The following is a 27,835-nucleotide window of genomic DNA, read 5'->3' as shown; positions in this document are numbered from 1 at the left end:
GAAACCCAGGCTTTTACGAGAGTAGAAATCAATTAGGCAGATATCAGAGCACAAGTCACAATTGAGCACAAGTCAGAATATCATCAGCAGTAATACAATCAGGGCACGGCAGAGGACACAGAGAGCTCTGCAGTGTTCATTTTTTTATGGCATTTGAATGTGCATCAGATAGCAGCAAGATCATATTGTATAGCAATTTCAACAGGTAACATGAGTACCAAGCCGGTGAGATGTGGTTAGAATAGGATGGGAGGCCAAGAGTCTGTGTAACCAATAGTGTCCCGAGAGTGGGAACAAACAGTCTGTTCTACGGTCAAGTAAACAAGCAAGTTCATAGTCAACAAAGCACAGGCCAGGGCAGACGGTGAACAGATCGCCAGGTGAAATCCAAGCTGCAGTGCAGCAAGCAATGGAAGTAGGTGTCACACCCACTTGGGAGAAGCTTTTCTTCGGGAGGCAGATTCCTTGTAGAAAATCCCAGCTAGCTAGCTAACGTAGCTGGCAATTCTCTGTCCACCGTTTTTTTTACATGGAAAAGTAGGTTGTTCTCTTCAGTTTCAGTGAAATGGTCCTTTATGACATCCAAACAAGGTTTGGACAACAGTCCTGTGGCTGTTGTATTTTGGAGATTGCGAGGAGGATGTTTTCTGATGTGATCAAAGCAACAATATTGTTTTCTTATTGAGGTAATATACAACTGAAGTGTCCTGGCTGCGTATCAGTTCAAAATAGAGATGAATCCAGGGGGTACTATATTGTAATGACGTCTGCACAGAGGGAGGGGGCTTCAGGCCTCTGCATTTGGGTGAGGGAGGCTGTGAAATTCTCCTGCCATTGTTGGGTTCATGGGCTTTGACACCTCTCACTTCACACCTAAGTGCTAATTGAAGTTGCAGTTGGATCTGTTCTGTCCTAGCAAGCTTGGTAGCCTTAACTTAGCATTCAGCCCTTATAAGGGAAAATATATCATTTTAATATATTTTTCTGCTTGGCTTTAAAAGTAGCTTCAGAGTAAACAGTACTCACCCAGTTCCAAGTTGAATGGTGTTTTCAGGTTTCTGTTGTGCTTCTTTTGCTGGTTGTTGGTTTGCCAGAGCATTTGCTGTATTGACATTGGAATTATCATGTAAATGAGAAATTATAGTCTTATTAATTGCATGCAAATGCTTCATAATCTTGTTAACCACCATGTTCTATTGGGAAATAATAATCTTGATTTTTAATTGTATTAGATTTATTTGTAATCGCATTAGACTCCAACAGATTTGATAATCATAGCACCCTATGAAATCTCTGACCAGGGCTGTGCTGCACTGTCCTTATCTCAAGTGATCCACTTTACAGTAGTCCAGCGTTTCCCAATCCCCCAGCACTACACAGCTGTTTCAAATAAGCAACTCATCCATCAAGCTTTGATTATTTTAATCAGCTGTGTAGTGCTAGTGTAAAAAAACTAAAAACAAAACGTGCACCCAGGTGGGGCCTCAGGACCGAGCATCGGGAAACCCTGCAGTAAGCTACAGTGACACAAATGTAATCATAGGCTTCAAATCAAGCTTTGTAGTTTTGGGGCGATATTACAAACACTACTAATCCCAAGATTCTCAGTGGAGGGACGTGATTTCCGGGTTCTGTGTTGCTAGGGGGAAGGTGGCGCAGAGGACCTGTTGGAAATGACGGTAGAAGAAGTCGGATTTCAATATAAAGTCCAAAACAGTAAACCTGGAAGATAGCAAAGAAACTTCACCAGACCTGCGTGCTAAGGGTGTGTAATGTGTATTTATGGAGTCAAATAATGCAACGCTGCGGTGTGTGAAGGAATCGCTGTCTCGCTTGCTGCTAGCTCAGCTGTGTTGTTGCACTTATCCCCACCTGTGTGGGTAACACGCCAACCGGCTAGCTAGCTAATTTATTATCGAAAATCGACTCCGGTGCCCTCTCCGAATAATCTGAACTAGTTAGGAAGTCTAAACTGTTATCCAAATATGGCTGTTGTGTTAAGCTAACTTTCAGTTAACTTGCTTCCTAGCTAGCTGAATAACTGGCTAACGTTAGACTCATAAATTAGCCAGCTAATTAGCATGCTAGCCAGTTTGTTAACTAGCTAGCTAATTGACCTAGTTCTGAGGACAGCGCCCATGCTGTCACTGCTTGACTACTGTATACGTAGTGTATGAGATTAATATTACTTTTGATGTTCATTTGAGGTCTGCGTTTACTGTGGATTAACAGATCAAAACAATGACACTTAGTATAACTTGTTAGCTAGCTAGGTAAAATAGTTGATATGATTAGCTAATAATCAATGTGTGTGTGATTCATAATCATAACAATGGTTCACAACCCTCCAAGTTCCTGGTGTAGTCAGTGCAGTAGTCAGTGCTAGGACTGAGAGTGTAATAACAAAGTTTACAATCCACTTTGTTTGCCTCTCACACACAATATGCAAACAACTGTCCTCTCCCCTCCATGATAAACATTCCTGACACCCGTCTGCCCCCTCCCTCTCCTTCATAGGGTGTGACTCACCATGGAGTCCCTGATGAGTGCGGTGGCCCCACGGACCCCGGCCCTGTTGAAGAAGGCCTCTGAGGTGGACTTCCGGTCGGGGGCCACACTGGACCAGCTGTCGGCCCAGGTGTCTGAGCTGGTCACCCTGGAGCAGGGGGACTTCGGGGACCAGCTCGCCCTCGAGGTCCACACGGCCAAAGACTTCATCTTCAACATGCTGGGTAAGACTCACCCACATGCATTTTATATATGCTATTACATTTGGGTTAATACATTTTTTATTCACTACTGATATAGACAGTATTATAAGCTGGGTGCTTCGAACCATGAATGCTGATTGGTGGACAGCTGTGGTATAGCAGACCGTATACCATGGGTATGACACTTATTTTTACTGCCCTAACTAAGTTGGTAATCAGTTTATAATAGCAATAAGGCACCTCGGGGGTTTGTGATATATGGCAAATATACCAAGGCTAAGGGCTGTATCCAGGCACTCCGCTTTGTGTCGTGCATAAGAACATTCCTTATATCGGGTCCATTAATGCCATATACAGTATATAAGACTTTGACCGAGGCCTATTGTGTGCTTGATAAAAACGTATCGTGAGTAATGTGGTTGTGGATAAGTACAGATGGAGGAAAGGTGGTGGCTCAGCTGTGTTTATTTTCTTTGTCATGGATCAAGGTCCTAATATGCTTATCAGCCAGGTGAAGTGAGGTTCATTGTCCAATAGGTGGCACTATTCCCTCTCCCTCTGTTCCTCAAGCTCTGCCTTTGCCTGCTCCTACGCTCTCTCCTCTCCTCTCCTCTCTGCTTGTCCCAGTGCAACTGGAACCGAAGCCCCTTTTGGCCGGGATCCCTCCCTCTCTTGAGCTGCATATCCTCTCCTTTATTTCACTTTCTTTTGTTTTACTACTATCATCTCTCTTTCTTTCTCTCTTTCTGTTTTGCTTACCCCCCTCCTTATTGTGCCTGTTTGTTGATCATGTGCAGTTTGAGTGGGAAGCACAATACAAACAAGCTAACTCGCACTAAGTCCACTCCCCTGTCCACCCCCCTGTAACTATAGCTGTGAATAGGAGCCATGATTGGCAGTGAATATTGTTTGCACTAAAATATCATAACAGCCCCTTCTTCTAATCCGGTCATATTGTATTAGTTTACTGCCAACCCTCCTGTATCTCTCTGCCTCTCAACTTCTGCACTAGATAGCCTAGCGTCCTCTTTTCCGCTCTCGCCACACTCTCTAGCTCTCCTCTCCCTCTTTGCTCTCCTCATCTCTTTCTCCTCTCTCCTCTCTCCCCTCCCTCTCTCTCCCCTCCCTCTTTCTCTCCTCCCGCTTTCTCTCTTCACTCTCTCAATTTGTACATGCCTCAGAACCCCCCAAAAAAAAAAAAAAGTCATCTGTGCCTATTATCATCCTATTAAGCCTGGTGACTGAGAAGCATGTGTAAGGAATGTTAATACATTGTTTGTCATTAACACTTTTCAATTACTGTTGAATTAAAAACCAGCCTCATGGCTTCCCGTCCTCCCTCATCTGTGAGATGGGTCTCTCGCTCACTCTCGACCATTTTGCACTCTCACTCACACACTTAACCCTCTATCCCGATTGAATGACTCCCCCTGCCCTCACGGTGCACCCCCCCTTCCTGCTTCTCCCCTATTTTTTTAAAAATTAATTAACTCATCCACTTTCTGTCGCTGTCTCCGTTGTCAGTCAGGCTGACTGCTCTTTAATTTCCAACCGTTTGCCATTAAAAATAATATACATTTGCACCTTGACAGGGAAGTGTAGGATTTAAGATGATTTGTAAATGCACGGTGTGTGCATTAGCGAGTAGCACTGTGACACTGTTTTTGAAGAACCTTGAAGAGGGAGTTCAGGCAGTTGAAAGGAAACATCTCCCCAACTACTAGAGCTCTTTATATGGAACATTTGCAGTGGTCTGTGTGTGTGCATATCTATGGCCGTGTTTACACAGGCAGCCCAATTCAGCTCTTTTTCCCACTGGTAAAAACAAATATATAAATCACATATTTTTCTGAGCTGATCTGATTGGGCTAAATACCAATTAGTGACAAGATCAGAATTCGGCTGCCTGTGTAAACGTAGCCTACGTGTCTGTATCCGTGTGCATGTTAGCCCGCGTGTGTGTGTTTGACTTTCTTTTCTAGTTGGGTCTTTGTAAAAGTTCTCTAGCCTAGTTTGAGAAGCAGGAGGCTCCCCACCGGGAATTCAGTGCTGACAGAGAGGGAGAAGAGAGGAGTCGATGCATTGCACCACACAGTGAAACAGATCCACAGTTTGACAGATCCAAGGAAGGAAAAGCCACTTATTTACCCGGTAGCTCTTCAGTAAACAGTGTTAGGCTGGCCTATAGCATGCCTGTGGAAACATGGATCTAGAATTCCCACAGGTCTATATGGGTCCTGGGAATGTAGAATAATGACCAAAGGCTGGTTTATACTTGGTCTAACAAACATGTCTGTATACCACAAGTGATTTGAGCTTATTTACGGTTAGATAATATATCTTATTATTGTAGAGGTGTAGCTTAAACCCCGTCAGGTTGATGTGAAATCTAATTAGTATAAATAAATAAATCCCCTTAATCTGCCAGTTTATGGTAGAGATGCAGTGCATTCGAAAAGTATTTAGACCCCTTGACTTTTCCCACATTTTGTTAAGTTAGGCTTATTCTAAAATTGATTTAAATTTGTTTTTCCTCATCAATCTACACACAATACCCCAAAATGACAGAGCGAAAACCGTTCTTTACATTTTTTGGGAAATCTATTAAAAAATAAAAACGGGCGTTAATTACATACGTATTCAGACCCTTTTTGAAATTGAAGTCCGGTGCATTCTGTTTCCATTGATCATCCTAGATATGTTTCCTCAACTTGATTTGGAGTCCACCTGTGGTAAATTCAATTGATTGGACATGATTTGGAAAGGCACACACCTGTCTATATAAGGTCCCACAGTTGACAGTGCATGTCAGAGCAAAAACCAAGCCATGAGGTCGAAGGAATTGTCCCTTGAGCTCCGAGACAGGATTGTGTCAAGACACAGATCTGGGGAAGGGTACCAAATAATTTCTGCAGCATTGAAGGTCCTCAAGAACACAGTGGCCTCCATCATTCTTATATGGAAGAAGTTTGGGATCACCAAGACTCTTCCTAGAGCTGGCTGCCTGGCCAAACTGAGCAATCGGGGTAGAAAGGAGGTGACCAAGAAGCCTATGGTCCCTCTGACAGAGCTCTAGAGTTCCTGTGGGGATGGGAGAAACTTCCAGAAGGACAACCATCTCTGCAGCACTCCACCAATCAGGCCTTTATGGTAGTGTCCAGACAGAAGCCACTCCTCAGTAATAGGCTCATGACAGTCTGCTTGTAGTTTGCCAAAATGCACCTAAAAGATTCTCAGACTATGAGAAACACGATTCTCTAGTCTGATGAAACCAAGATCGAACACTTGGGCTTGAATGCCAAGTGTCTCGTCTGGAGGAAACCTGGCACCCATCCCTACAGTGAAGCATGGTGGTGGCAATATCATGCTGTGGGGATGTTTTTCAGCGGCGTGGACTGGGAGACTAATCAGGATTGAGGGAAAGATGAATGGAGAAAAGTACAGAGATCCGTGATGAAAACCTGCTCAGTGCCTCCGACTGGGGCGAAGGTTCACCAACAGGACAAATTCTACAGATTCTAAACTTTAAAATGTATGTAAATAACATGTGACAACAGATTTACTTGAACAGTGCAAATGCAGAATTGCGCATTCTCTTTTTCCATGTGTCTCTGACTACGGCTGACCTCGCCTTCCCCGCAGAGCTCATTAAACAAGCCTATGTTTTATATTTAACCTTTATTTAACTAGGCAAGTCAGTTAAGAACAAATTTGTATTTACAATGATGGCCTACCTACCCCAGTCAAATCTGGACGACACTTGTGCACCACCCTATTGGACTCCCGATCACGGCCGGATGTGATGCAGCCTGGATTCGAACCAGGTACTGCAGTGACTCCTCTTGCACTGAGACCCAGTGTCTTAGACCTCTGCGTCACTCGGGAACCCCTTTTAATACGGCTTTAACGTCGGTTTAATTCAAACACAAAGAAGGTCAGAGGGTTGGAAACAGGAGGGGAGCTCCATTTCACGTTCAGCCGACACAAAAACTAAGAACGGGGCGCAAGTCAGCCGTTGTCTCTTAAGAAGTCCAGACCCACAGAGTTGAGGCTGAAAGACTAAACAAAACCAAAACGCCCAAACATGCGGTTTTGTATCTTCCCGCAGAGCTTGTTTTTTGTGGTCTGCGTTTCGGCTCGCCCCTCTGACAGTGGTTTTCAATGTCATAATCTATTTCATATTGAATAATATTTGATAATGTAACTTTTCACTAAAATCAAGATAGGTAGATTGATTAAAGATTTCTATCATGTTTTTCTGTCAGTAATGCCAACCCAATCACTGTCAGAATGTGAACTGAATGTTGCGTTATTGTTTTTATGGGCTAGGCTGTAGCAGCTACTGTCATTCAGCCTGTGTTCATGTAATGATCGGTTGTGTTGACTGCTCCCAAGTTGGTCTGTATTTTATAACTTCTGTTCTCAGGGCGTCGCTCCCACTCGCATACTTTTTGAGGAATGTCGCTGTAAATACCTACGGTCCATGTTTTGCTCTGGCAGCCGGCAGCCACACAGCAGCTCCCGCTGGAGCCCCTGACGTGACTTCAGATGAAGCCGCCTTGAAAGAGTTCAGTACCGTCGCTTATATGGGAATGAAAGTTTGGCGCATGTGTGTCGCAGGCTTTTGGTTGAGGTTCTCCCAGAGAATCTGAAAGGGCGGTTAGGCCTCGTTTGACATGAGCAAATCACTACAGAGCGTGGGAGTGTTCCCAAAGAATATTGTTGGTCTCACGTGGGGACACGGTGCATCTCGGTATGGAGTGCAGTTCACTATTCATGCATCATCTTATCAGCTGATTACTTTTTTTGTGACTAATACATTTGCTCCTGCATAGCCTCTAGGCAGGCTACACAGTAATATCATTGCTTTAATTAAACCGGGGCGCACTCCATTCAAATAGCATTTCTGGGCCTTGTTAACTGTCTAGAGTAGACCCATCACTGATCCAAATGGTTGCCTAATCGGACTTCGGCTAGATGCAGTTTGAATGAAACATGCATTCAAAACGCAGATCTTTCGAGCGTTTATTTAGAAGACATATTCACCGTAGTTTACACTATAGACTAGTGTTGTACTCACTCGAAAGCGACAATACCGTTCTTCATTGCGTTGTCTTTTTGGGGAGATTTTCAAACTGCGTACTCTGACTGAGCGCACCTGTCATTTCATAATCTAACTGATTTTTTTTCTTGCACTGTGATATGTACATTTATCCTGTATGTATACGCTCTGTTTTTAAAAAGATGTGGAACTATGCATTGCACAGGTAATACATTCAATGCCGTATTAACCTTGTGTTTAGCAAATGTATGATGGGTTACTATGCATAAGCTTCTAACTCATCTAGTCGATGTCTTACTGTTCTCTGACGCGTTAAGAATATACACCCCTGCTCTCCTCTTGTGCAGTCCCAGGAAAAGCTGGACTATAATAGCTTGAACATTTTAAAGACTTTTACATTTTTTTTAAATGTACTAATATACTGTTCGAAGAGCGTCGCAAGCTTGCTCTTTCTTTATTTTTAGCTGAATGTAAGATACTTGTGCAGTTAGAAAGCGAGAATGAACGACGCGTAGAGCAGACAGTTATTTATTCAGACCCATAAACATTAAGCTCTCGTGAAGAGAACTCTTTTGATCTTATTCTAGTCCCATGGTGTGAGCGCAAGAGAGTCAACCTATTAATTATTTAAATAGGCCCTATTATAATTTAATATCAGTTGAAATGAACTATCCTGTAATTGTAACTTTGTAGGCTGCATGTCCTGCACAAATCAATGAACTATCACCGTTGCGCGTTCTCTCCCAGCTTCATGGTTTGACAGTGGTGTGTAACTCCAGTCCATATACTACATGTACAATCCACACTCCCAAAAATATTTTTACTGGAGCTTGTTTAATTTATTTACCCAAGAGTGCATCCATCTATGGGCTGCTATTTTTTTCTGTTGTGTGTAATGTACATGGGACTGGTCTAAATTGCTAGTTGGATCATGGGGTGGGGGCGTTCTGATGAGTTGGGTCTGGGGGGAGTCGGGATGGAATTGATTTTCAACTAGCCTTAGTCTCTCACTGTCATAGCAGCTCTGCTAGCACCATCGTTGTTCTGAATGCATCTCCTCCTACGTTCGCTAACGCACACCAAATCTCCCGTCTTTGAACTGCTCTGTGTGTGTGTGTGTGTGTGTGTGTGTGTGTGTGTGTGTGTAGCGACCCTATCCATATGACCCTGTCCCTCTGGTGTAGGGTCGTATGGGCAGCAGGAAGGTTACAGCTCATTAACTGAAGACTAACTGATAATTAACCATGCGAGTGCCGTCGTATGGTTGAACTGCTACAGCTAAATGTACATTACTCTCTCCCTCTGGGCTCTCTTTCTCTGGTCTATCTCTCCCTCAAATCACTTTTAATGTACATTACATGAAAAGCAATTTGACATTTGCCATGTGTGAACACCCAAAGGGACATATTGTGTTCAGATTTTTAATAGCCCAATCTGATCTGTCCCTGAACACGACCCATCGCTCTATTAAACTCTGCACTACAGAACTCTATGGATCACACACGCACACCTTTCAATAACCTTGGTTATGCTGCCCAGTGTTAGATAGCCTTTGACCCTCTTCAGCTTCAAAAGAGGGTTTCTCGTCGCTCTAACAATCCCAGACAATCCCACCCAATCGGATAAAATGGGAACGATTTCTAATTCTGTTTTATTTAAAGAATGAGCGAGGCCTATTTTTAAAAGCTTGATGAGAATTCATAAACACTGGAGTCGGCAGGGAGCAACACACACACAGCAGAACCCACCTATGACTGACAACTACATGTGTGTGTTAATCCATCTCTGTCTGAAAGCACATTCTCTTTAGATGGCTGATAATGCCTTTCTGGGGCTAATTGTTTGCTCTTTAAAAGAGCAAATGAGTGTAAAGCAGAGAAAGCGCTCCATGGTAATTGAATTGGTGAAACGCTCTCTGTTGGCAGGATCAGTGTTTCACGATTTATTGGATGGTTTGGATGGTCTGTCTTTGAATTATTTTTAAAGCTAAAGGCCTACTGTCTGGCATCCCAACTTTTCCATTGGGTGTCGATGTATTTACACAGCTACTCTTACCCTTTGTCTTTTACTCTGCATCCCCCTCTACTCTCTCTTACTCTGCATCCCTCTCTCCTCTCTTTTACTCTGCATCCCCCTCTACTCTCTCTTACTCTGCATCCCTCTCTCCTCTCTTTTACTCTGCATCCCCCTCTACTCTCTCTTACTCTGCATCCCTCTCTCCTCTCTTTTACTCTGCATCCCCCTCTACTCTCTCTTACTCTGCATCCCTCTCTCCTCTCTTTTACTCTGCATCACCCTTTGTCTTTTACTCTGCATCCCCCTCTCCTCTTTTACTCTGCATCTCTCTCTCCTCTCTTTTACTCTGCATCCCTCTCTCCTCTCTTTTACTCTGCATCCCTCTCTCCTCTCTTTTACTCTGCATCCCTCTCTCCTCTCTTTTACTCTGCATCCCTCTCTCCTCTCTTTTACTCTGCATCCCTCTCTCCTCTCTTTTACTCTGCATCCCTCTCTCCTCTTTTACTCTGCATCCCCCTCTCCTCTCTTTTACTCTGCATCCCTCTCTCCTCTCTTTTACTCTGCATCCCCCTCTTTTACTCTGCATCCCCCTCTTTTACTCTGCATCCCCCTCTTTTACTCTGCACCCCCTTTTTACTCTGCATCCCCCTCTTTTACTCTGCATCCCCCTCTTTTACTCTGCATCCCCCTCTTTTACTCTGCATCCCTCTCTTTTACTCTGCATCCCTCTTTTACTCTGCATCCCTCTCTTTTACTCTGCATCCCTCTCTTTTACTCTGCATCCCTCTCTTTTACTCTGCATCCCTCTCTTTTACTCTGCATCCCTCTCTTTTACTCTGCATCCCTCTCTTTTACTCTGCATCCCTCTCTTTTACTCTGCATCCCTCTCTCCTCTCTTTTACTCTGCATCCCTCTCTTTTACTCTGCATCCCTCTCTTTTACTCTGCATCCCTCTCTCCTCTCTTTTACTCTGCATCCCCCTCTTTTACTCTCCCCCTCTTTTACTCTGCATCCCCCTCTTTTACTCTGCATCCCCCTCTTTTACTCTGCATCCCCCTCTTTTACTCTGCATCCCCCTCTTTTACTCTGCATCCCTCTGCATCCCCTCTTTTACTCTGCATCCCCCTCTTTTACTCTGCATCCCCCTCTTTTACTTTCTGCATCCCTTTTACTTTTCTTTTACTCTGCATCCCCTTTCCTCTCTTTCCCCTCTTTTACTCTGCATCCCTCTCTTTTACTCTGCATCCCTCTCTTTTACTCTGCATCCCTCTCTTTTACTCTGCATCCCTCTCTTTTACCCTCTGCATCCCTCTTTTTTACTCTGCATCCCTTTTTTACTCTGCATCCCTCTCTTTTACTCTGCATCCCTCTCTCTGCATCCCTTTTTACTCTGCATCCCCCTCTCTTTTTTACTCTGCATCCCTCTCTTTTACTCTGCATCCCTCTCTTTTACTCTGCATCCCTCTCTTTTACTCTGCATCCCTCTCTTTTTCTGCATCCCTCTGCATCCCTCTCTTTTACTCTGCATCCCTCTCTCCTTTTTTACTCATCCCTCTCTTTCTTTTTACTCTGCATCCCTCTCTTTTACTCTGCATCCCTCTCTTTTACTTTTACTCTGCATCCCTCTCTCTGCATTTTTTTACTCTGCATCCCTCTCTTTTACTCTGCATCCCCCTCTTTTACTCTGCATCCCCCTCTTTTACTCTGCATCCCTCTCTTTTACTCTTTTTTTTACTCTGCATCCCTCTCTTTTTTTACTCTGCATCCCTCTCTTTTACTCTTTACTCTGCATCCCTCTCTTTTACTCTGCATCCCTCTCTTTTACTCTGCATCCCTCTCTTTTACTCTGCATCCCTCTTTTACTCTTCCCCTACTTTCCCCTCTCTTTTACTCTGCATCCCTCTCTTTTACTCTGCATCCCTCTCTTTTACTCTGCATCCCTCTCTTTTACTCTGCATCCCTCTCTTTTACTCTGCATCCCTCTCTTTTACTCTGCATCCCTCTCTTTTTTTACTCTGCATCCCCTCTTTTACTCTGCATCCCTCTTTCTGCATCCCTCTCTTTACTCTGCATCCCTCTCTTTTACTCTGCATCCCTCTCTTTTACTCTGCATCCCTCTCTTTTACTCTGCATCCCTCTCTTTTACTCTTTTCTTTCTTTTTACTCTGCATCCCTCTCTTTTACTCTGCATCCCTCTCTTTTACTCTGCATCCCTCTCTCTCTTTTTTACTCTGCATCCCTCTCTTTTACTCTGCATCCCTCTCTTTTACTCTGCATCCCTCTCTTTTACTCTGCATCCCTCTCTCCTCTCTTTTACTCTGCATCCCTCTCTCCTCTCTTTTACTCTGCATCCCTCTCTTTTACTCTGCATCCCTCTCTTTTACTCTGCATCCCCCTCTCTTACTCTGCATCCCTCTCTTTTACTCTGCATCCCTCTCTTTTACTCTGCATCCCTCTCTTTTACTCTGCATCCCTCTCTTTTACTCTGCATCCCTCTCTTTTACTCTGCATCCCTCTCTTTTACTCTGCATCCCTCTCTTTTTTTACTCTGCATCCCTCTCTGCATCCCTCTCTTTTTACTTCCCTTACTCTGCATCCCCCTCTCTTTTACTCTGCATCCCCCTCTTTTACTCTGCATCCCCTCTTTTACTCTGCATCCATCCCTCTCTTCTGCATCCCTCTCTTTTACTCTGCATCCCTCTCTTTTACTCTGCATCCCTCTTTTTACTCTGCATCCCTCTCTTTTACTCTGCATCCCTCTCTTTTACTCTGCATCCCTCTTTTACTTATCCCTCTCTCATCCCTCTTTTTACTCTGCATCCATCCCTCTCTTTTACTCTGCATCCCTCTCTTTTACTCTGCATCCCTCTCTTTTTCTCTGCATCCCTCTCTTTTACTCTGCATCCCTCTCTCCTCTCTTTTACTCTGCATCCCCTCTCTTTTACTCTGCATCCCTCTCTTTTACTCTGCATCCCTCTCTTTTACTCTGCATCCCTCTCTTTTACTCTGCATCCCTCTCTTTTACTCTGCATCCCTCTCTTTTACTCTGCATCCCTCTCTTTTACTCTGCATCCCTCTCTTTTACTCTGCATCCCTCTCTTTTACTCTGCATCCCTCTCTTTTACTCTGCATCCCTCTCTTTTACTCTGCATCCCCCTCTTTTACTCTGCATCCCCCTCTTTTACTCTGCATCCCTCTCTTTTACTCTGCATCCCTCTCTTTTTACTCTGCATCCCTCTCTTTTACTCTGCATCCCTCTCTTTTACTCTGCATCCCTCTCTTTTACTCTGCATCCCTCTCTTTTACTCTGCATCCCTCTCTCCTCTCTTTTACTCTGCATCCCTCTCTTTTACTCTGCATCCCTCTCTTTTTTTACTCTGCATCCTCTTTTAAGTCTTTACTCTGCATCCCTCTTTTACTCTGCATTCTCTTTTACTCTGCATCCCTCTTTACTCTGCATCCTCTCTTTTACTCTGCATCCCTCTCTTTTACTCTGCATCCCTCTCTTTACTCTGCATCCCCCTCTCCTCTGCATCCCCTCTTTTACTCTGCATCCCTCTGCATCCTCTCTTTTACTCTGCATCCCTCTCTTTTACTCTGCATCCCTCTCTTTTACTCTGCATCCCTCTCTTTTACTCTGCATCCCTCTTTTACTCTTTTTTTACTCTGCATCCCCCTCCTCTCTTTTACTCTGCATCCCCCTCCTCTCTTTTACTCTGCATCCCCCTCCTCTCTTTTACATTACATTTAAGTCATTTAGCAGACGCTCTTGTCCAGAGCGACTTACAAATTGGTGCATACACCTTATGACATCCAGTGGAACAGCCACTTTACAATAGTGCATCTAAATCTTTTTAGGGGGGGGGGGGTGAGAAGGATTACTTACCCTATCCTAGGTAAGTATATTTTACTCTGCACCCCCCTCCTCTCTTTCACTCTGCATCCCCCTCTCTTTTACTCTGCATCCCCCTCTCTTTTACTCTGCATCTCCCTCCTCTCTTTTACTCTGCATCTCCCTCTCCTCTCTTTTACTCTGCATCTCCCTCTCCTCTCTTTTACTCTGCATCTCCCTCTCCTCTCTTTTACTCTGCATCTCCCTCTCCTCTCTTTTACTCTGCATCTCCCTCTCCTCTCTTTTACTCTGCATCCCCCTCCTCTCTTTTACTCTGCATCCCCCTCTCCTCTCTTTTACTCTGCATCCCCCTCTCCTCTCTTTTACTCTGCATCCCCCTCTCCTCTCTTTTACTCTGCATCCCCCTCTCCTCTCTTTTACTCTGCATCCCCTCTCCTCTCTTTTACTCTGCATCCCTCTCTCTTTTTTCTCTTTTTACTCTGCATCTCCCTCTCCTCTCTTTTACTCTGCATCTCCCTCTCTTTTACTCTGCATCCCCCTTCTCTTTTACTCTGCATCTCTCCTCTCTTTTACTCTGCATCTCCCTTCCTCTCTTTTACTCTGCATCCCCCTCTCCTCTCTTTTACTCTGCATCTCCCTCTCCTCTCTTTTACTCTGCATCCCCTCTCTCTCTCTTTTACTCTCCTCTCTTTTACTCTGCATCTCCCTCTCCTCTCTTTTACTCTGCATCCCCCTCCTCTCTTTTACTCTGCATCCCCCTCTCCCCCGGAATGACATTACTATGTTTATACTGTAGCACCATATAGGCCACGCTACTATGAATCTGAACATGGCAACACACTTTGAATGGTGATTCAAAAGTTTATCACTCTCTGCACTGTCCGTTATGGGGAGTTTGTCAGTGTGACATTTTGTCTGTGAGACAGCAATCTTGGGCAGCTCTCCAGTGCTAATCGTCACAGTTCCCCAGACTGGCTCTATGGAAATGAGATCCGCTATTATTGACCTCCCAGTTACCTGCTGTGTGTGTGTGTGTGTGTGTGACCTCTCAGTTAGCTGGGTGCATCACACTGGGGCTGTTTTAAATGACAACTGGATTCATTAATATTAGTACTCCTCAAACACAGAGGGGCTTTTAGTTTTGAAAACTAGGCTAGTGTGGTCCTTACTGTAGAGTTTCTCATCCAAGCTCCAAAGCTTTTTTGGACCTCACCTAAAATGATGTAACCTAAACTGTTGGCCACAACCTTTGTAGACTTGTTTCCATGTACGTCATGGTTTGCCTGTGTTTCTGTATGCGCAAAGGAGACAGTAAGTGGCCCATGGGATTAGAATGTAGATTGTGTTCTCTGAAACAGCCTCACATCTCCTCTGGGTCAAACAGACTAACATCCAGGGCCTCATTAGTGGAGAGAGAGAGAATCTGTCTGTCTCCTTCCCCATCGTTCTCTTTCGCTCTTTCGTTCCTTCCCCATCTCTCTCTTTTTCCCCTCTCCTCTCTGAGCACCACACTAGCTACTGGAGAGATGAGACAAAGATCTCTGCTCCCCATTTGACCCAATTGATCAACTGTAGAGAGAACAAATCAGAGGAAGTTCCTGCTCGCCAACTCTGCCCTTTGCCTGTCTGTAAGATATTTTCTCGACCTCCGCTGTACTTGGCTTCTCAAATTTTTTGGGGGAGTGGAACTGACAGATCTGATTTCTCTATCTGATTATTGCTTGGTGCTCTGTATGCTCTTTCTTCCCTTCTCTCTTTCTCTGCGCTCATGTCCTTTTCTGTCAGTAATAAACACTCTGTAGAAAAAAACAGCCTGAATTTAGAGCTACCATCGTTGAGAACACAGCTAAGTACTTGATTGGCTGTACTATTCTTCATGAACTCTTTATAGAGTTTTTGGTTGTGATGGGTGGAGAAATTGTTTCCCAGAAGCTAGATGATAGAATGCTAGTAGTGTGGCATTAAATATTGTACCATTTTTATGTCAGACTTTATGTCAGACTTACTGAACAAAAATTATAAATGCAAACATTTTACGGCATTACAGTTCATAAGGAAATTGGTCAATTAAAATAAATTCATTAGGCCCCAATCTATGGATTTCACATGACTGGGCAGGGACGAGCCATGGGTGTGCCTGGGATGACATGGGCCCATCCACTACTTTTCTCAGTCTAGCAGACTTTGTCCTGTAAAATGCCAGATTAACTTCAAGGAAAACTTTTAGGAAATGAAGCTGGCTACATGTATTCTATGAAAAGCATTAGAAATAGGATGGCCATGCATTCATTGTTTTTTGCCCCCTAAACAACTTGCCTTTTCATTGTTATCTTATTTACTTGCGTGGCTGCTTGCCAAATGATAGCGTGGCACTTCTGTTCTCATTTGATGAAAATGAAGCTACACATGTTTTTATTTCCTAGTCTCCCACTCCTTTCCCCCTCTGTCAGGCTGTATTCAGTAAAGACTCCCTCTTGGAGTGGAAAGCCGGGGTTGGTTGAGGACAACCAGCTAATTTGGAGAATAACAATCAAACTTTCATTAAATCACACATGCAAATTAAAGCTACACTTGTTGTGAATCCAGCCATGTCAGATTTCAAAAAGGCTTTTCGGCGAAATAGCATCGTTTGCTTATCTGAGGATGGCACCTCCGCAAACAAAGAAACCATATTTCAACCCTGCAGGCGTGACACAAAATGCAGAAATAAAAATATAATTCACGCCTTCCCTTCGAGCTTCTTTTGTTGGCACTCCAATATGTCCCATAAACATCACAAATGGTCATTTTGTTTGATTAATTATATATATATATATATCCAAAATGTCAATTTATTTGGTGCGTTTGATCCAGAAAAACACTGGTTCCAACTTGCGCAACGTCACTACAATATATCTCAAAACTTACCTGTAAACTTTGCCAAAACATTTCAAACTACTTTTAAAATACAACTTTAGGTATTTTTTTAATGTAAATAATCGATGACATTGAAGACTGTGTTCAATACAGGAAGAAAACAAACTGTAGCTAGCTTTCTGGTCACATGCCTCTATCTAACAGTACACGTCAAGTGACCCTCGTTCAAGATTGCCGTACTTCATTACACAAAGGAAAAACCTCAACCAATTTCTAAAGACTTGACATCCAGTCTAAGCGATAGGAACTGCAAGAAGGTCCCTTAGAAATCTTATCTTATCTCTTATCTTCTGGGGATGAGTAGCAGGCAGTTGAATTTGGGCATGCATTTAATCCGGATGTGAAAATACTGCCCCCTGTCACCAATAAGAACAAATTCTTATTTACAATGACGGACTACCGGGGAACAGTGGGTTAACTGCTTTGTTCAGAGGCAGAACGAGAGCTCGGGATTCTATCCAGCGACCTTTTGGTTACTGGCCCAACACTCTAACCACTAGGCTACCAGCCGCAGTCACAACGGGAGCTGTGTAGACCTCATATGACCCAGCAACTATGTTCAGTCTTATGTAGCAACATTCCATTTTTATTTTACTTTACATTGGATAAAACTACAGACTCTGCTACAAAATGGTATATCTTACACTGCTGTTGAGGAACTTTTGAGAAATGGCCCTTGAAAAAGTTTTGGTTCAGTTTTTACACCTCTTTGTTCACACCCATTCAGCCGGAGACACACCCTAGTAAGCTTTAGCCCCTCCCGTCTCTTTAAGGATTCACATGTGAGGCCATGTGCTGAACAGAGTGAGTAAGGTAGTGCAGTAAACAACCAAAGATTTCAAGACTAAAAGTGGCGAGTAGTAGTAAAAATACACTAGCTTGGCCTATATCGTAATCCGACGTTGGTGCAGGTCATGTTCTTCACATTACTGTCTCTGGTCAAATCTATGTTTTATTTGTCACATGCACAGGATAGACTGTGAAAGGTACAGTGAAATGGTTACAAGTTGTTATATTTTTGATATGACGAGCTATGACAATCGTAATCACTCCCTGGCTAACTTGATGGGTCATGTAATCATCTGGCAAAGTGGATTTTGTTTTTGTTTAGACATGCAAGTTAGCTAAACAATAATCTCAGCTCATACATTACTAGCAACACAAACTGTCATAGCTAGCCACCATTCATGAAATGCTGTAGTATGAATCTGCAGGTAGCTAAAGCTAACCAACTAGGTTCAACATTAGGCTATAATTAGCCATGCAAATGTTACCTAGCTTGCTAATGAACCATAACTGTTTATTCCCCATCACTGTCATCAGAAGACTCCACAATGTCTGGTTCAATTAAAAATGTTCTTACCTAAATCAGGTATTTCCTTATCGTCTGATTAATTTTCAGAGTCGGAGAGGGTCAGCATAACACGATCGTCCTCCAGAAAGTAGTCCAACTTTTTCCAACAGATCTTTTGTCGATAGCACTTGGTAATTCAGGCCAGCAATGTTGTTGAGAGCAGTAGCAACACTTTTGTAGTTGTCCATACATTTCCAAAAATCTGCGGTAGCAAGGATTATCTACACCTACTGAGCAGCTCATGTTATGGACAGAGGCATGCTACGTGACAGACAAATCCAAACTCATCTCTCGGCATGTCTACACCATCCATTATCTCAGCCAATCATGGCTAGCGGGAAGGTTTCTGTCTTTTTCCGTGACTAAATCAGCTGGGTTTGTAATTTAACCTGTTTGGGCTAGGGGGCAGCATTTTCACTTTTGGGTGAAAAGCGTGCCCAGAGTAAACTGCCTGCTACTCAGTCCCAGATGCTAATATATGCATATTAGTAGTAGTATTGGATATAAAACACTCTGAAGTTTTTAAAACTGTTTGAATGATGTCTGTGAGTATAATAGAACTCATATGGCAGGTGAAAACCTGAGATAATCCAACCAAGATGTGGTTGGACAAAAACTTGAAAAAATGGTGCCTCAAATTAGAATTATGAGATTTCTGTTGTTTTGAATTTGGCGCCCTGCAATTTCACTGGCTGTTGGCGAGCGTTCCCAGACAGGTTAACAATTATATTCACAGGTGGCTTACACGTTTAAGGCACATGAAAGTTTACATGTTTCAGAAGGCATTTCTGGCCCAAAGTTTTGCTTTTTGCTTAAAAAAAATGTTTACGTTAAAATGCCTCCTGTGAAGTAGTGACGTGCGACAGACGCCTAGTTTCCTGAAATGAGTCAAATGTACTTGTTTCATTGTGTAGGTGTTTACCCCGCTCATGTTCACCCTTGTACATACTTTTGTATATATAGTGTATGTGGACACCCCTTCAAATGAGTGGATTTCAGCCACAACCATTGCTGGCAGGTGTATAAAATTGAGCACACCGCCATGCAATCTCCATAGACAAACATTACCAGTGGAATGGCCTTACTGAAGAGCTCTATGGCACCATCATAGGATGCCACCTTTCCAACAAGCCAGTTTGTCACATTTTTGCCCTGCTACAGCTGCCCCGGTTAACTGTAAGAGCTGTTATTGTGAAGTGGAAACATTTAGGAGCAACAATGGCTCAGCGTTGTTATTAAAGCACATGAAAGTTTACATGTTCCAGAAGGCATTTCTTTAAAAAAATGCATTTGCATAATAAAATGTACATTCAAATGGCTCTCCTGTGAAGTAGTGACGTGCGACATACACGTAGCTTTCTGAAATGGTTCACACATACTTTTGTCAGTATCACTACTGCGCTTTTTCATGAATACTTCATGAATGTATGCATTGCATTTGCTTCTGACCAAGAAGAACTGCTCAAGGTCTGCTTTTAGAATTTCATATTATGCTCATTCTTTGTGCGTTTTCTTCCTCCAGGCCTTGTACAGAAGGTGGACCAGCGTCTCCCGGTGGCCAATGAGTACCTGCTCCTGTCTGGGGGTGCCAGGGATGGGGTTCTGGACCTCAACCCAGAGGAGCTGGGGGACTACGCCAAGGGGGCCGATTTCGACCTGGACTTCACCCTCCTGGTGCCCGCCCTCAAGCTCCATGATCGCAACCAGGTTGGTGCAATACGGATGGAATGGGAAACGTTTAATTTGTTTTGTATGTATCGTATTGATATTAAGTTGTATTTTGTGATGTATGTGACGTTTTTACTGTGCCCTCTTCAAAAACTTTTTGATCTATGTTGTGTCATATGAAGTTTGATGCAAAACAAATACTAGTGTTTTCTCAGGAAAAGGTGTAATGAAGTATTGTTTCTTCTAATGTCAACCAGCCGGTCACCCTGGACATGCGCCAGTCGGCCCCCTGCCACTCCTGGCTCTCCCTGCGGCTCTGCGACCCCAACACCCAGGCAAGATGGAGGATCTGCTGCCAGGAGGAGACAGACTCACCCCCCGACGATGATGATGAGGAAGAGAAAAGGGAGATGGGTCACAAAGCCTCTGGTGCTGTCCCCCCCTCCCTCTACGTAATGCGTTTTCTAATGTTCTTCTCTTTTAGCACTTTTAGTTTTGTATTTTACTGTAAGATGTGTTGCATTGGTTTTAATGAAGTTCAATTTATATTTGATTCTAGTCGCCCCACCAGTCTCTGGATGGCTGCTACATGTCCCCGGCGCTGGTGGCTGACTGGTTCTGGGGTGTGGTGGGTGAGGCGGTGGATGAGCTGAGGCGTTCCCCCAAGAGAGGCATCCCTGTCCCAGAGAGGCTGGAACGCAACGGGCCCCTGACCACCCTCATCCTCCAGGCGGGCTCCAGCCGGGTGCTCTATGACCTGCTGCCAGTGGTGTCCTTCCGGGGCTGGCCTGCCGTGGCCCAGGGCTGGCTGACGGCCAATCACTTCTGGGACGGGAAGATCACAGAGGAGGAGGCCATCTCTGGGTTCTACCTGCTGCCCTGCCCGGCTCCGCTGGGGGGGAGGCCCGACCGGGAGTGGAGGCTGGCCTTCTCACGCAGCGAGGTGGGTAGCTAGCTGCACGTTGTAGTTGGCTAGTTAACCATCGGGTAGCTTCTTCTTTTGAATAGCTGTATAGTTAGTTAGATTGGGCATGGGATTTCTGCTGGACTAGCTAGCCTAATTTGTTCAACTGAAACTCAGCGGTATGTAATTGCCACAAGCAGCCAAAAGAATTGCAGATACTCTGGGTGAGTGCATCGAGTTTATGTGCACGGGTGTGCTTCATGCTGCTACAACATGATAGCTGCGGGACCAAAACAGCATAAAAGTTTTAGCCTTCGGTGTCATACTCTTAGTTGTTGCCGAAGTCCGTCCTATTCTGGTGTTTACTTTGTGCACCAATGACTTTACCGTTAAATAAAACGGTGAGGAAGTACAAGTTCACTTACCGGTGGAACATTTTGAACTTTTAAATATGAAAGTAGTAAGGTTCTTAACGGTCTTCAAGTACCGTTGACAATGACTCTGTATAACATCGATCCAGGCTGTGTCTCTGGGGCATGCATGTGTACCGTCTGTTAATGCTGTTTGCGTCTTGCTGGTGACAAATCTGATTACCCCTCGTGGGATTAATAAAGTGACCTGGCTGCCATATCATTGTCCCCTGTCATGTCTGTCTCCAGGTGCAGCTGAAGAAGTGCATCCCGTACCCCATGGCCCAGGCCTTCCAGGCTGCCAAGGCTGTCCTCTCCCGCCTCCTGGCTCGCCCCCGCACTGGCCTCAGCCCCTACCACCTTCGCACCCTCCTCTTCTGGGCCTGTGACCGCCTACCGCCCGCCTACCTTTCCTCGCCTGACCCAGAAACCCCCGCCCGCCTCCTCCTGGGCCTCCTGGATGATCTGGCCCACTGCATCCTGGGTAAGAACTGTCCAAACTACTTTCTGCCCCAGTGCAACATGCTGGAGCACCTGTCGGACAGCCAATCCCTGCTGGTGGCCCGGAAGCTGGCCCATGTCCGGTCTGACCCGACCGAGCACCTACGGGCGGCCCTGGACCAGGCCAGACAGGCGAGCCAGCTGAAGAGGGAAGCAGCGAGCGCTACCAACGGGCACGGAGGGTCGCCCAGGCAAGGTTACCCGGCCAGCGGCATCATCTCGCCCTCTGACGACAAACTGGCTGCCAGGCTGCAGCAGCTGGTGACCGAGAACCCCGGGAAGTCGATTTCGGTTTTTCTCAACCCTGATGATGTCACAAGGCCGCACTTCCGCATCGATGACAAGTTCTACTGAGCTGAGAGTAATGGTGTGCTATCGACAAACACTCTCTTCAAAACACATGTAAAACAGCGAGTCAACTAGGATGGCTCGAGAGTCAAAACACTACAGAGCCTCACTGCTCTCCTATCCCACCCCCTCCTGGAGGCTAACGACAATGATGCTAACAACGCTGCTGAACTATGACACTACCAAAAACACCTTTGCACACTCCCAGGAGCAGGAGGCTGACCCTAGAGAGCCTTAGGCTAGAGAAACCAACACTCTTCTATCCATTTAGCAGCGAGTGATGTCATAGAGAGACCTCACCACAGGAAAAATGCTCGTTGACTTACCACGGAGACTGCTGCTCTTTTATGAGCTTGCCGTAAGGAGATGGGTTTTTTTTTTTTAGAATAAAGAACCGCTTTAGAATGAAGAAAGTCTGCTGCTGCTTCCATTCAATGGCATGGCTTACCCAAAGGATTTCTCCTCTCTCCACACTAATGAGAAACTGTATTCCCCCCCCTGCCCAATCAAAGTGGGTGATAGTACCAGGATTCTCCATTTTTTTTTTTTATATTCAACTATGATGTATCTGAATGTAATTTGGTGAGGGGCAATGTCTTTGAACTAATAGTATTTTCTTTCTATACGTTTTATCCCTTTTCCCTCTCTCGTTCTCATACTTCCTTTCTCTCTCTTTCCCCCTCTCTCTCAGGTATTTTTAACGTTGTTCATTGTTTTTTTTTATGTGACTCCAGGGTTATGGTTCCCCTCCATCGATCTTGAATGGTATAACCCAGGGTTGTCCTTCCGTTTCAACACTTACTATGTGACTCCAGACTCCCTCTGGGAGGGTTATGGTTCCCCTCCATCGATCTTGAATGGTATAACCCAGGGTTGTCCTTCCGTTTCAACACGTAAGATGTGACGTAACGCACCAAAGAGCCACTGGATGGGTGTTTCGGGGAGCCTTTGCTTCTTCAATCTACCACCCCATAAGAAAGGTATCTGTACTCACTGACCCAGAGTCAGTCTGTACTCTTAAAGGAAAGATTCACCCATTTTTGAATGCTATATTATTTGTGTTCATCTCAGTGATGTTATCTCTCTTCCCGGGGTAATTTCATGTTGATCTGAGCTATTGCAGTTCAAGCAGACCGAAATAAAGCCGCTCTCACTACACTGGAAGTTCATTTGAATACGACTTTTTGATCGCGAAAACGTCTATCATGCATGTCACATTTCAATACTGGCCTGATGTCATGTCGCGGGAGGTTATTTTCTCTCAAATTAGCCAATGATCATATTTTTGCAATATTCCTACCTCTGAATTTCTTATAAGAGGGTCCACCACATTTCTCCTATTTGTCTGCTTCTTCAGTCCAGAGTGCATTGTATGGTGCCGTTGCGAATGTCCGACTCTCTGTGAGGTACATCGATCTGCAGGTTGAACATGGTGAGATTGTATACTCCTAAATTCATAGTGCAGTTTAGGTGATTTTTACAGCCAACTCGCTACTTCACATGCTGATATTGTCTTTGGTGTTGTTGTGTCTAGCTACCGACCAAGCCAGCCAGCCAGCCAAGGCCATAGAGGGAGCATTGCATTGTGGGTTTGGTTGTCGATCTGAGCTGCAACAGATTTCCACATGTTGCTACCAATCTTATTATAACAACAAAATGAAACATTTGTTCACCAGATATTGATCTCACACAGTGTTATTTAACACTGTAAATTATACCAATTACTGGTTTTGGGTGGATTTAGTCTTTAACGCTCATATTCCCCACCTTTACCTTCCAGACCAACATGCTCCTCAGCGGTCACCTCATCAATTTGCCTCGATTCAGAGGGGTTGGGTTTATCCCATGAAAGCTTGAAGCAGCAGTTTATCATCAAATAAGGGTAATATCACAGGGGCTATAAACCTTTTAATTCAGTTATTTTCTTACAGTCCCTTTTGAAAATGTGTACCATGGTACAGTTTACATTGGGGCTTTAATGGTGGGATGTGGTCATTAAATGTTGTATGATATTAACAAACTACCTATAACGGAGGCAGGTTGTTCCGGAAAGGAGGAGAGGTAGTGTTAGCTGCTGAAACGGTTGGCACACTGCTCGATTGTATTCTCATCTTCATGTTACGAAATGAAAGCACTGCCATGGCTTGGCGAGGCTACATCATGTCATCTGAAAATGAGGGCTATTTTCTTTGTTCCACTTGTGTGTATGAAGATGGGGAGGTTTTCATGGTTTGTGGTTGAAACTCAGAGGAAAAGCTTTTTGTCTTGTCTCAGATTTTAATTGGAGGAAACTTGACTGGTTTTGTAATGGTCCCTCTCTCGCTCTTCTGCTTGGTTTGCCTGTTTTAATAAGCTGTGTGTGATCGGACCACTGATCAAGCTCTTTAAATGTGCTGATGGAGAGAGAGTTAGAGATCCAGAGAGATGGAACAGGAACAAATGCACAGCAGGACACAAACACCCAATGTGCTAGCCTCTCTCTCTCTCTCTCTCTCTCTCTGTGTGAGAGACTTGGGGGGCCTTATCTTGTCCACCCAGATGTGTTGGATGGGGAGACGGGCTAGCCTCTGGCCCTTAGTACAGATTAGTGGTAAAGGATGGGGCTGCTGGGAACTGGGACAGCTGCTTGTCTGTCTCGTTATATATCTGTCTCGCTTTCTCATTATATAGCTGCGTCTCTCTCCCCTCGTTTTCCTTCTATAACTTCCCATCCAATGAGTGGAAGTCAAATCTCCTGAATACAAAACAGTATCAACACCTTTCTATCATCAGATTGGCTCTAATCGGCATTAGCTTAGACTAAGGGTGTGTCCAAAATGGCACCCAATTCCCTATATAGTGCACTTCTGCCCCATGGTCCCCGGTCAAAAGTAGTGCACTGAATAGGGTGCCATTTAAGACGCAAGCTTATCAGAGGTGCTTGTTGAATATCATTAGTGGATTGTCATGGTGGACATCACTCGAGCATCATCGGAACACTAAATCAAATAACATGCGCCGAGTTCAACAGGTGTAACCTTAAAACAAAGCAGTTTTAAGAAAAATAAGTCTTAGGTAAAAAATAGATAAGTCAGAAATAATGAACAAATTAACAAATAATTAAAGAGCAGCCGTAAAATAACAGTAGCGAGGCTATATACAGGGGGTACCGGTACAGACTATGTGCGGGGGCACCGATTAGTCGAGGTAATATGTATGTAGGTAGAGTTAGTGACTATACATGGATAATAACCAGAGAGTAGCAGCAGTGTAAAACAGGGTGGATGGACAATGCAAATAGTCTGGGTAGCCATTAGATTAGCTGTTCAGGGAGTAGAAGCTGGTAAGTCTTTTGGACCATTGACTTGGCTCCCCGGTACCGCTTGCCGTGTGGTAGCAGAGCGAACAGTCGATGACTAGGGTGGCTGGAGTCTTTGAACATTTTTAGGGCCATTGACACACCGCCTGGTATAGAGGTCCTGGATGGCAGGAAGCTTGGCCCCAGTAATGTACTGGGCCGTACACACAACCCTTCTAGTGCCTTGCGATTGGAGGGCGAGCCGTTGCCATACCGGGCAGTGATGCAAACAGTCAGGATGTTCTCGGTCTTGCAGCTGTATAACTTTTTGAGGACCCATGCCAAATCTTTTCAGTCTCATGAGGGGGAATCGGCTTCATTGTGCCCTTCTTCAAATCAAATTTATTGATATAGCCCTTCTTACATCATCTGATATCTCAAAGTGCTGTACAGAAACCCAGCCTAAAACTCCAAACATTAAGCAATGCAGGTGTAGAAGCACGGCTGTCTTGGTGTGTTTGGACCGTGATAGTTTGTTGGTGTACACCAAGGAACTTGAAGCTCTCAACCTGATCCACTACATCCCTGTCGATGAGAATGGGGGTGTGCTCTGTCCTCCTTTTCCTGTAGTGCACAATCATCTCCTTTTGTCTTGATCACATTGAGGGAGAGGTTGTTGTCCTGGCACCACATGGCCAGGTCTCTGACCTCCTCCCTATAGGCTGTCTCGTCGTTGTCGGTGATCAGGCCTACCACTGTTGTCGTCGGCAAACTTGATGGTTTTGGCTTTGTGCCTGGCCATGCAGTCATGGGTGAGCAGGGAGTACAGGAGGGGTCTGAGCACGCACCCCTGAGTGGCCCCCGTGTGGAGGATCAGCATGGCAGATGTGGTGTTGCCTACCCTTACCACCTGGGGGAGGCCCGTCAGGAAGTCCAGGATTCAGTTGCAGAGGGAGGTGTTTAGTCCCAGAGTCCTTAGCTTAGTGATGAGCTTTGAGGGTACTATGGTGTTGAACGCTGAGCTATAGTCAATGAATAGCATTCTCATGTAGGTGTTCCTTTTGTCCAGGTGGGAAAGGGCATTGTGGAGTCCAGGTGGGAAAGGGCATTGTGGAGTGCAACAGAGATTGCGTCATCTGTGGATCTGTTGGGGCGGTATCTGGGAGGATGCTGTTGCTGTGAGGCATGACCAGCCTTTCAAAGCACTTGATGGCTACAGATGTGAGTGCTATGGGTTGGTAGTCATTTAGGCAGGTTACCTTCGTGTTCTTGGGCACAGGGACTAGGGTGGTCTGCTTAAAACATGTTGGTATTACCGACTCCGTGAGGGACAGGTTGGAAATGTTAGTGAATACACTTGGCAGTTGGTGAGCGCATATTCGGAGTGCACGTCCTGGTAATCCGTCTGGCCCTACGGCCTTGTGAATGCTACAGGTCTTTGAAAACTTTTCTTTGTGATTTGATATTCTATATTCTCTGGAATGTGATAGAATCACTACTTTATTGGTACTGCATATATTGGGTACAGTACTACTATATCAGTATTGATACTGTTTTTGAATAGCTTCTGTTAGTGGAGTGAATTAGGAACTACTGGTGAATTGTGTGGGTACTTCTGTTCTTTATAGCCTTGGTACAGGTGAGTGTATGAATCAAAAGGACACCTTGACAAACCAAAGAATGTAGTGTTGCTGACAATACAGAAGGATGAACACCCCGAGGATAGAGTTGAGTGCGGGTATGTAAACTGCAAAGTAATCAAATTAAGTGTATTGGTCGTGTACACAGATTTGCAGGTGTAGCGAAATGCTTGTTTCTAGCTCCGACAGTGCAGTAATACCTAGCAATATAACAAAATAAGCACAATCCAAAAAATGTATTAAAAAAATAAACTAAGAGATATCAATATGAGAAGTATAATATAGAAGTATTTGTGTGTGGGTGGGTGGTCCTAGCACTTTTAAGGTGGTGGTTTTCGACACACCACAGCCTGACGTTGTAATAATGTTCATGAACGTTGCCTTGAGCATTTATGAAAGTTGTCAGGATGGTTGAGACTTCCTTTTGTCATGTTTTTCCTTCCTGAATGCTTCCCTAAGTTAACGCGCCACAGTTCAACGTTGTAGTGAAGTTGTTAGAACATTGACAGACTACCTGAATGCTTCCCTGAAGTTTTAAATTCAGTGCCAGCGTTTGAAATATGCAATGTCAGGTGTATCTCACTGTGTACTGCCTAGTTAGTAGGCATATACATTAGTATGATGCTTTAGCCTATCTGTGATAAATGGAAACGTACACAATTTGATACTGGTGCCGAATGTCAAGATCAAAAGTTAACAGCAGCAGTGCTATGCAATCGTGTACCCAATCTAACTTCTAATGGATCTGCTGCAGAAAGAGCTGTTGTCAGCAATATGAGGTAATTGTACTGCTAAAACTAAATGTTATGTTATTTTGTGCTTAAACTACTGATAATTGTTTTTGATTGAAAATGAACAAATAATGAATGTAACTAATTTTACCTCCTTGACTCACTCAATCAATTAAAATATAGTTGGGGGAAAAAAAGTTTTCCATGCAAATCCTGACTGAATTACCATATAAAAGAGCTGCAATATCGTCAATGACTCCACCCCATATCTGGAAATATTTGCCATTTAAAACTTGACTACTTTCTACTTCCTCTTCCTTCATAAAGTGCAAATGAACTTTATCATGAATGTTTTGCTGTATTTATTTTCTCTGGGTTGTGTTGAATGATGATCAGTGATGGTACTGCTGTAGCATGAAATAAATCTACATCTTGATCACTATG

The 27,835-nt window shown here is 44.3% G+C and overlaps 1 protein-coding gene across 2 annotated transcripts; it reads left to right on the top strand.

Moving 5' to 3' along the window:
• The first annotated feature begins 1,453 nt into the window (after positions 1-1,453).
• LOC118374482 (nucleotidyltransferase MB21D2-like) lies at positions 1,454-27,835 on the top strand. Of its 2 annotated transcripts, XM_035760904.2 has the most exons (7): positions 1,484-1,512; positions 1,644-1,765; positions 2,518-2,732; positions 19,435-19,619; positions 19,838-20,032; positions 20,140-20,523; positions 21,144-27,835. In XM_035760904.2, the coding sequence occupies exons 3-7, from the start codon at positions 2,531-2,533 to the stop codon at positions 21,747-21,749; spliced, it is 1,572 nt and encodes a 523-aa protein (XP_035616797.1). In that variant the 5' UTR covers positions 1,484-1,512; positions 1,644-1,765; positions 2,518-2,530; the 3' UTR covers positions 21,750-27,835. The 2 variants fall into 2 exon arrangements, with proteins under 2 accessions (XP_052353225.1, XP_035616797.1); XM_052497265.1 differs by having other exon boundaries at positions 1,454-1,765.

The sequence above is a fragment of the Oncorhynchus keta genome, chromosome 35 (genome assembly GCF_023373465.1).
Source record: "Oncorhynchus keta strain PuntledgeMale-10-30-2019 chromosome 35, Oket_V2, whole genome shotgun sequence".
Classification (NCBI taxonomy): Eukaryota; Metazoa; Chordata; class Actinopteri; order Salmoniformes; family Salmonidae; genus Oncorhynchus; species Oncorhynchus keta.
This window is presented reverse-complemented; position numbering and strand designations above follow the sequence as displayed.

Bases quoted from the DNA above. Each gene is read 5' to 3' on its own strand.
- LOC118374482 (XM_052497265.1), top strand. From the start codon at position 2,531: ATGGAGTCCCTGATGAGTGCGGTGGCCCCACGGACCCCGGCCCTGTTG. The intron at 2,733-19,434 runs GTAAGACTCACC...TTCTTCCTCCAG, and splicing joins CTTCATCTTCAACATGCTGG to GCCTTGTACAGAAGGTGGAC. The intron at 20,524-21,143 runs GTGGGTAGCTAG...GTCTGTCTCCAG, and splicing joins TGGCCTTCTCACGCAGCGAG to GTGCAGCTGAAGAAGTGCAT.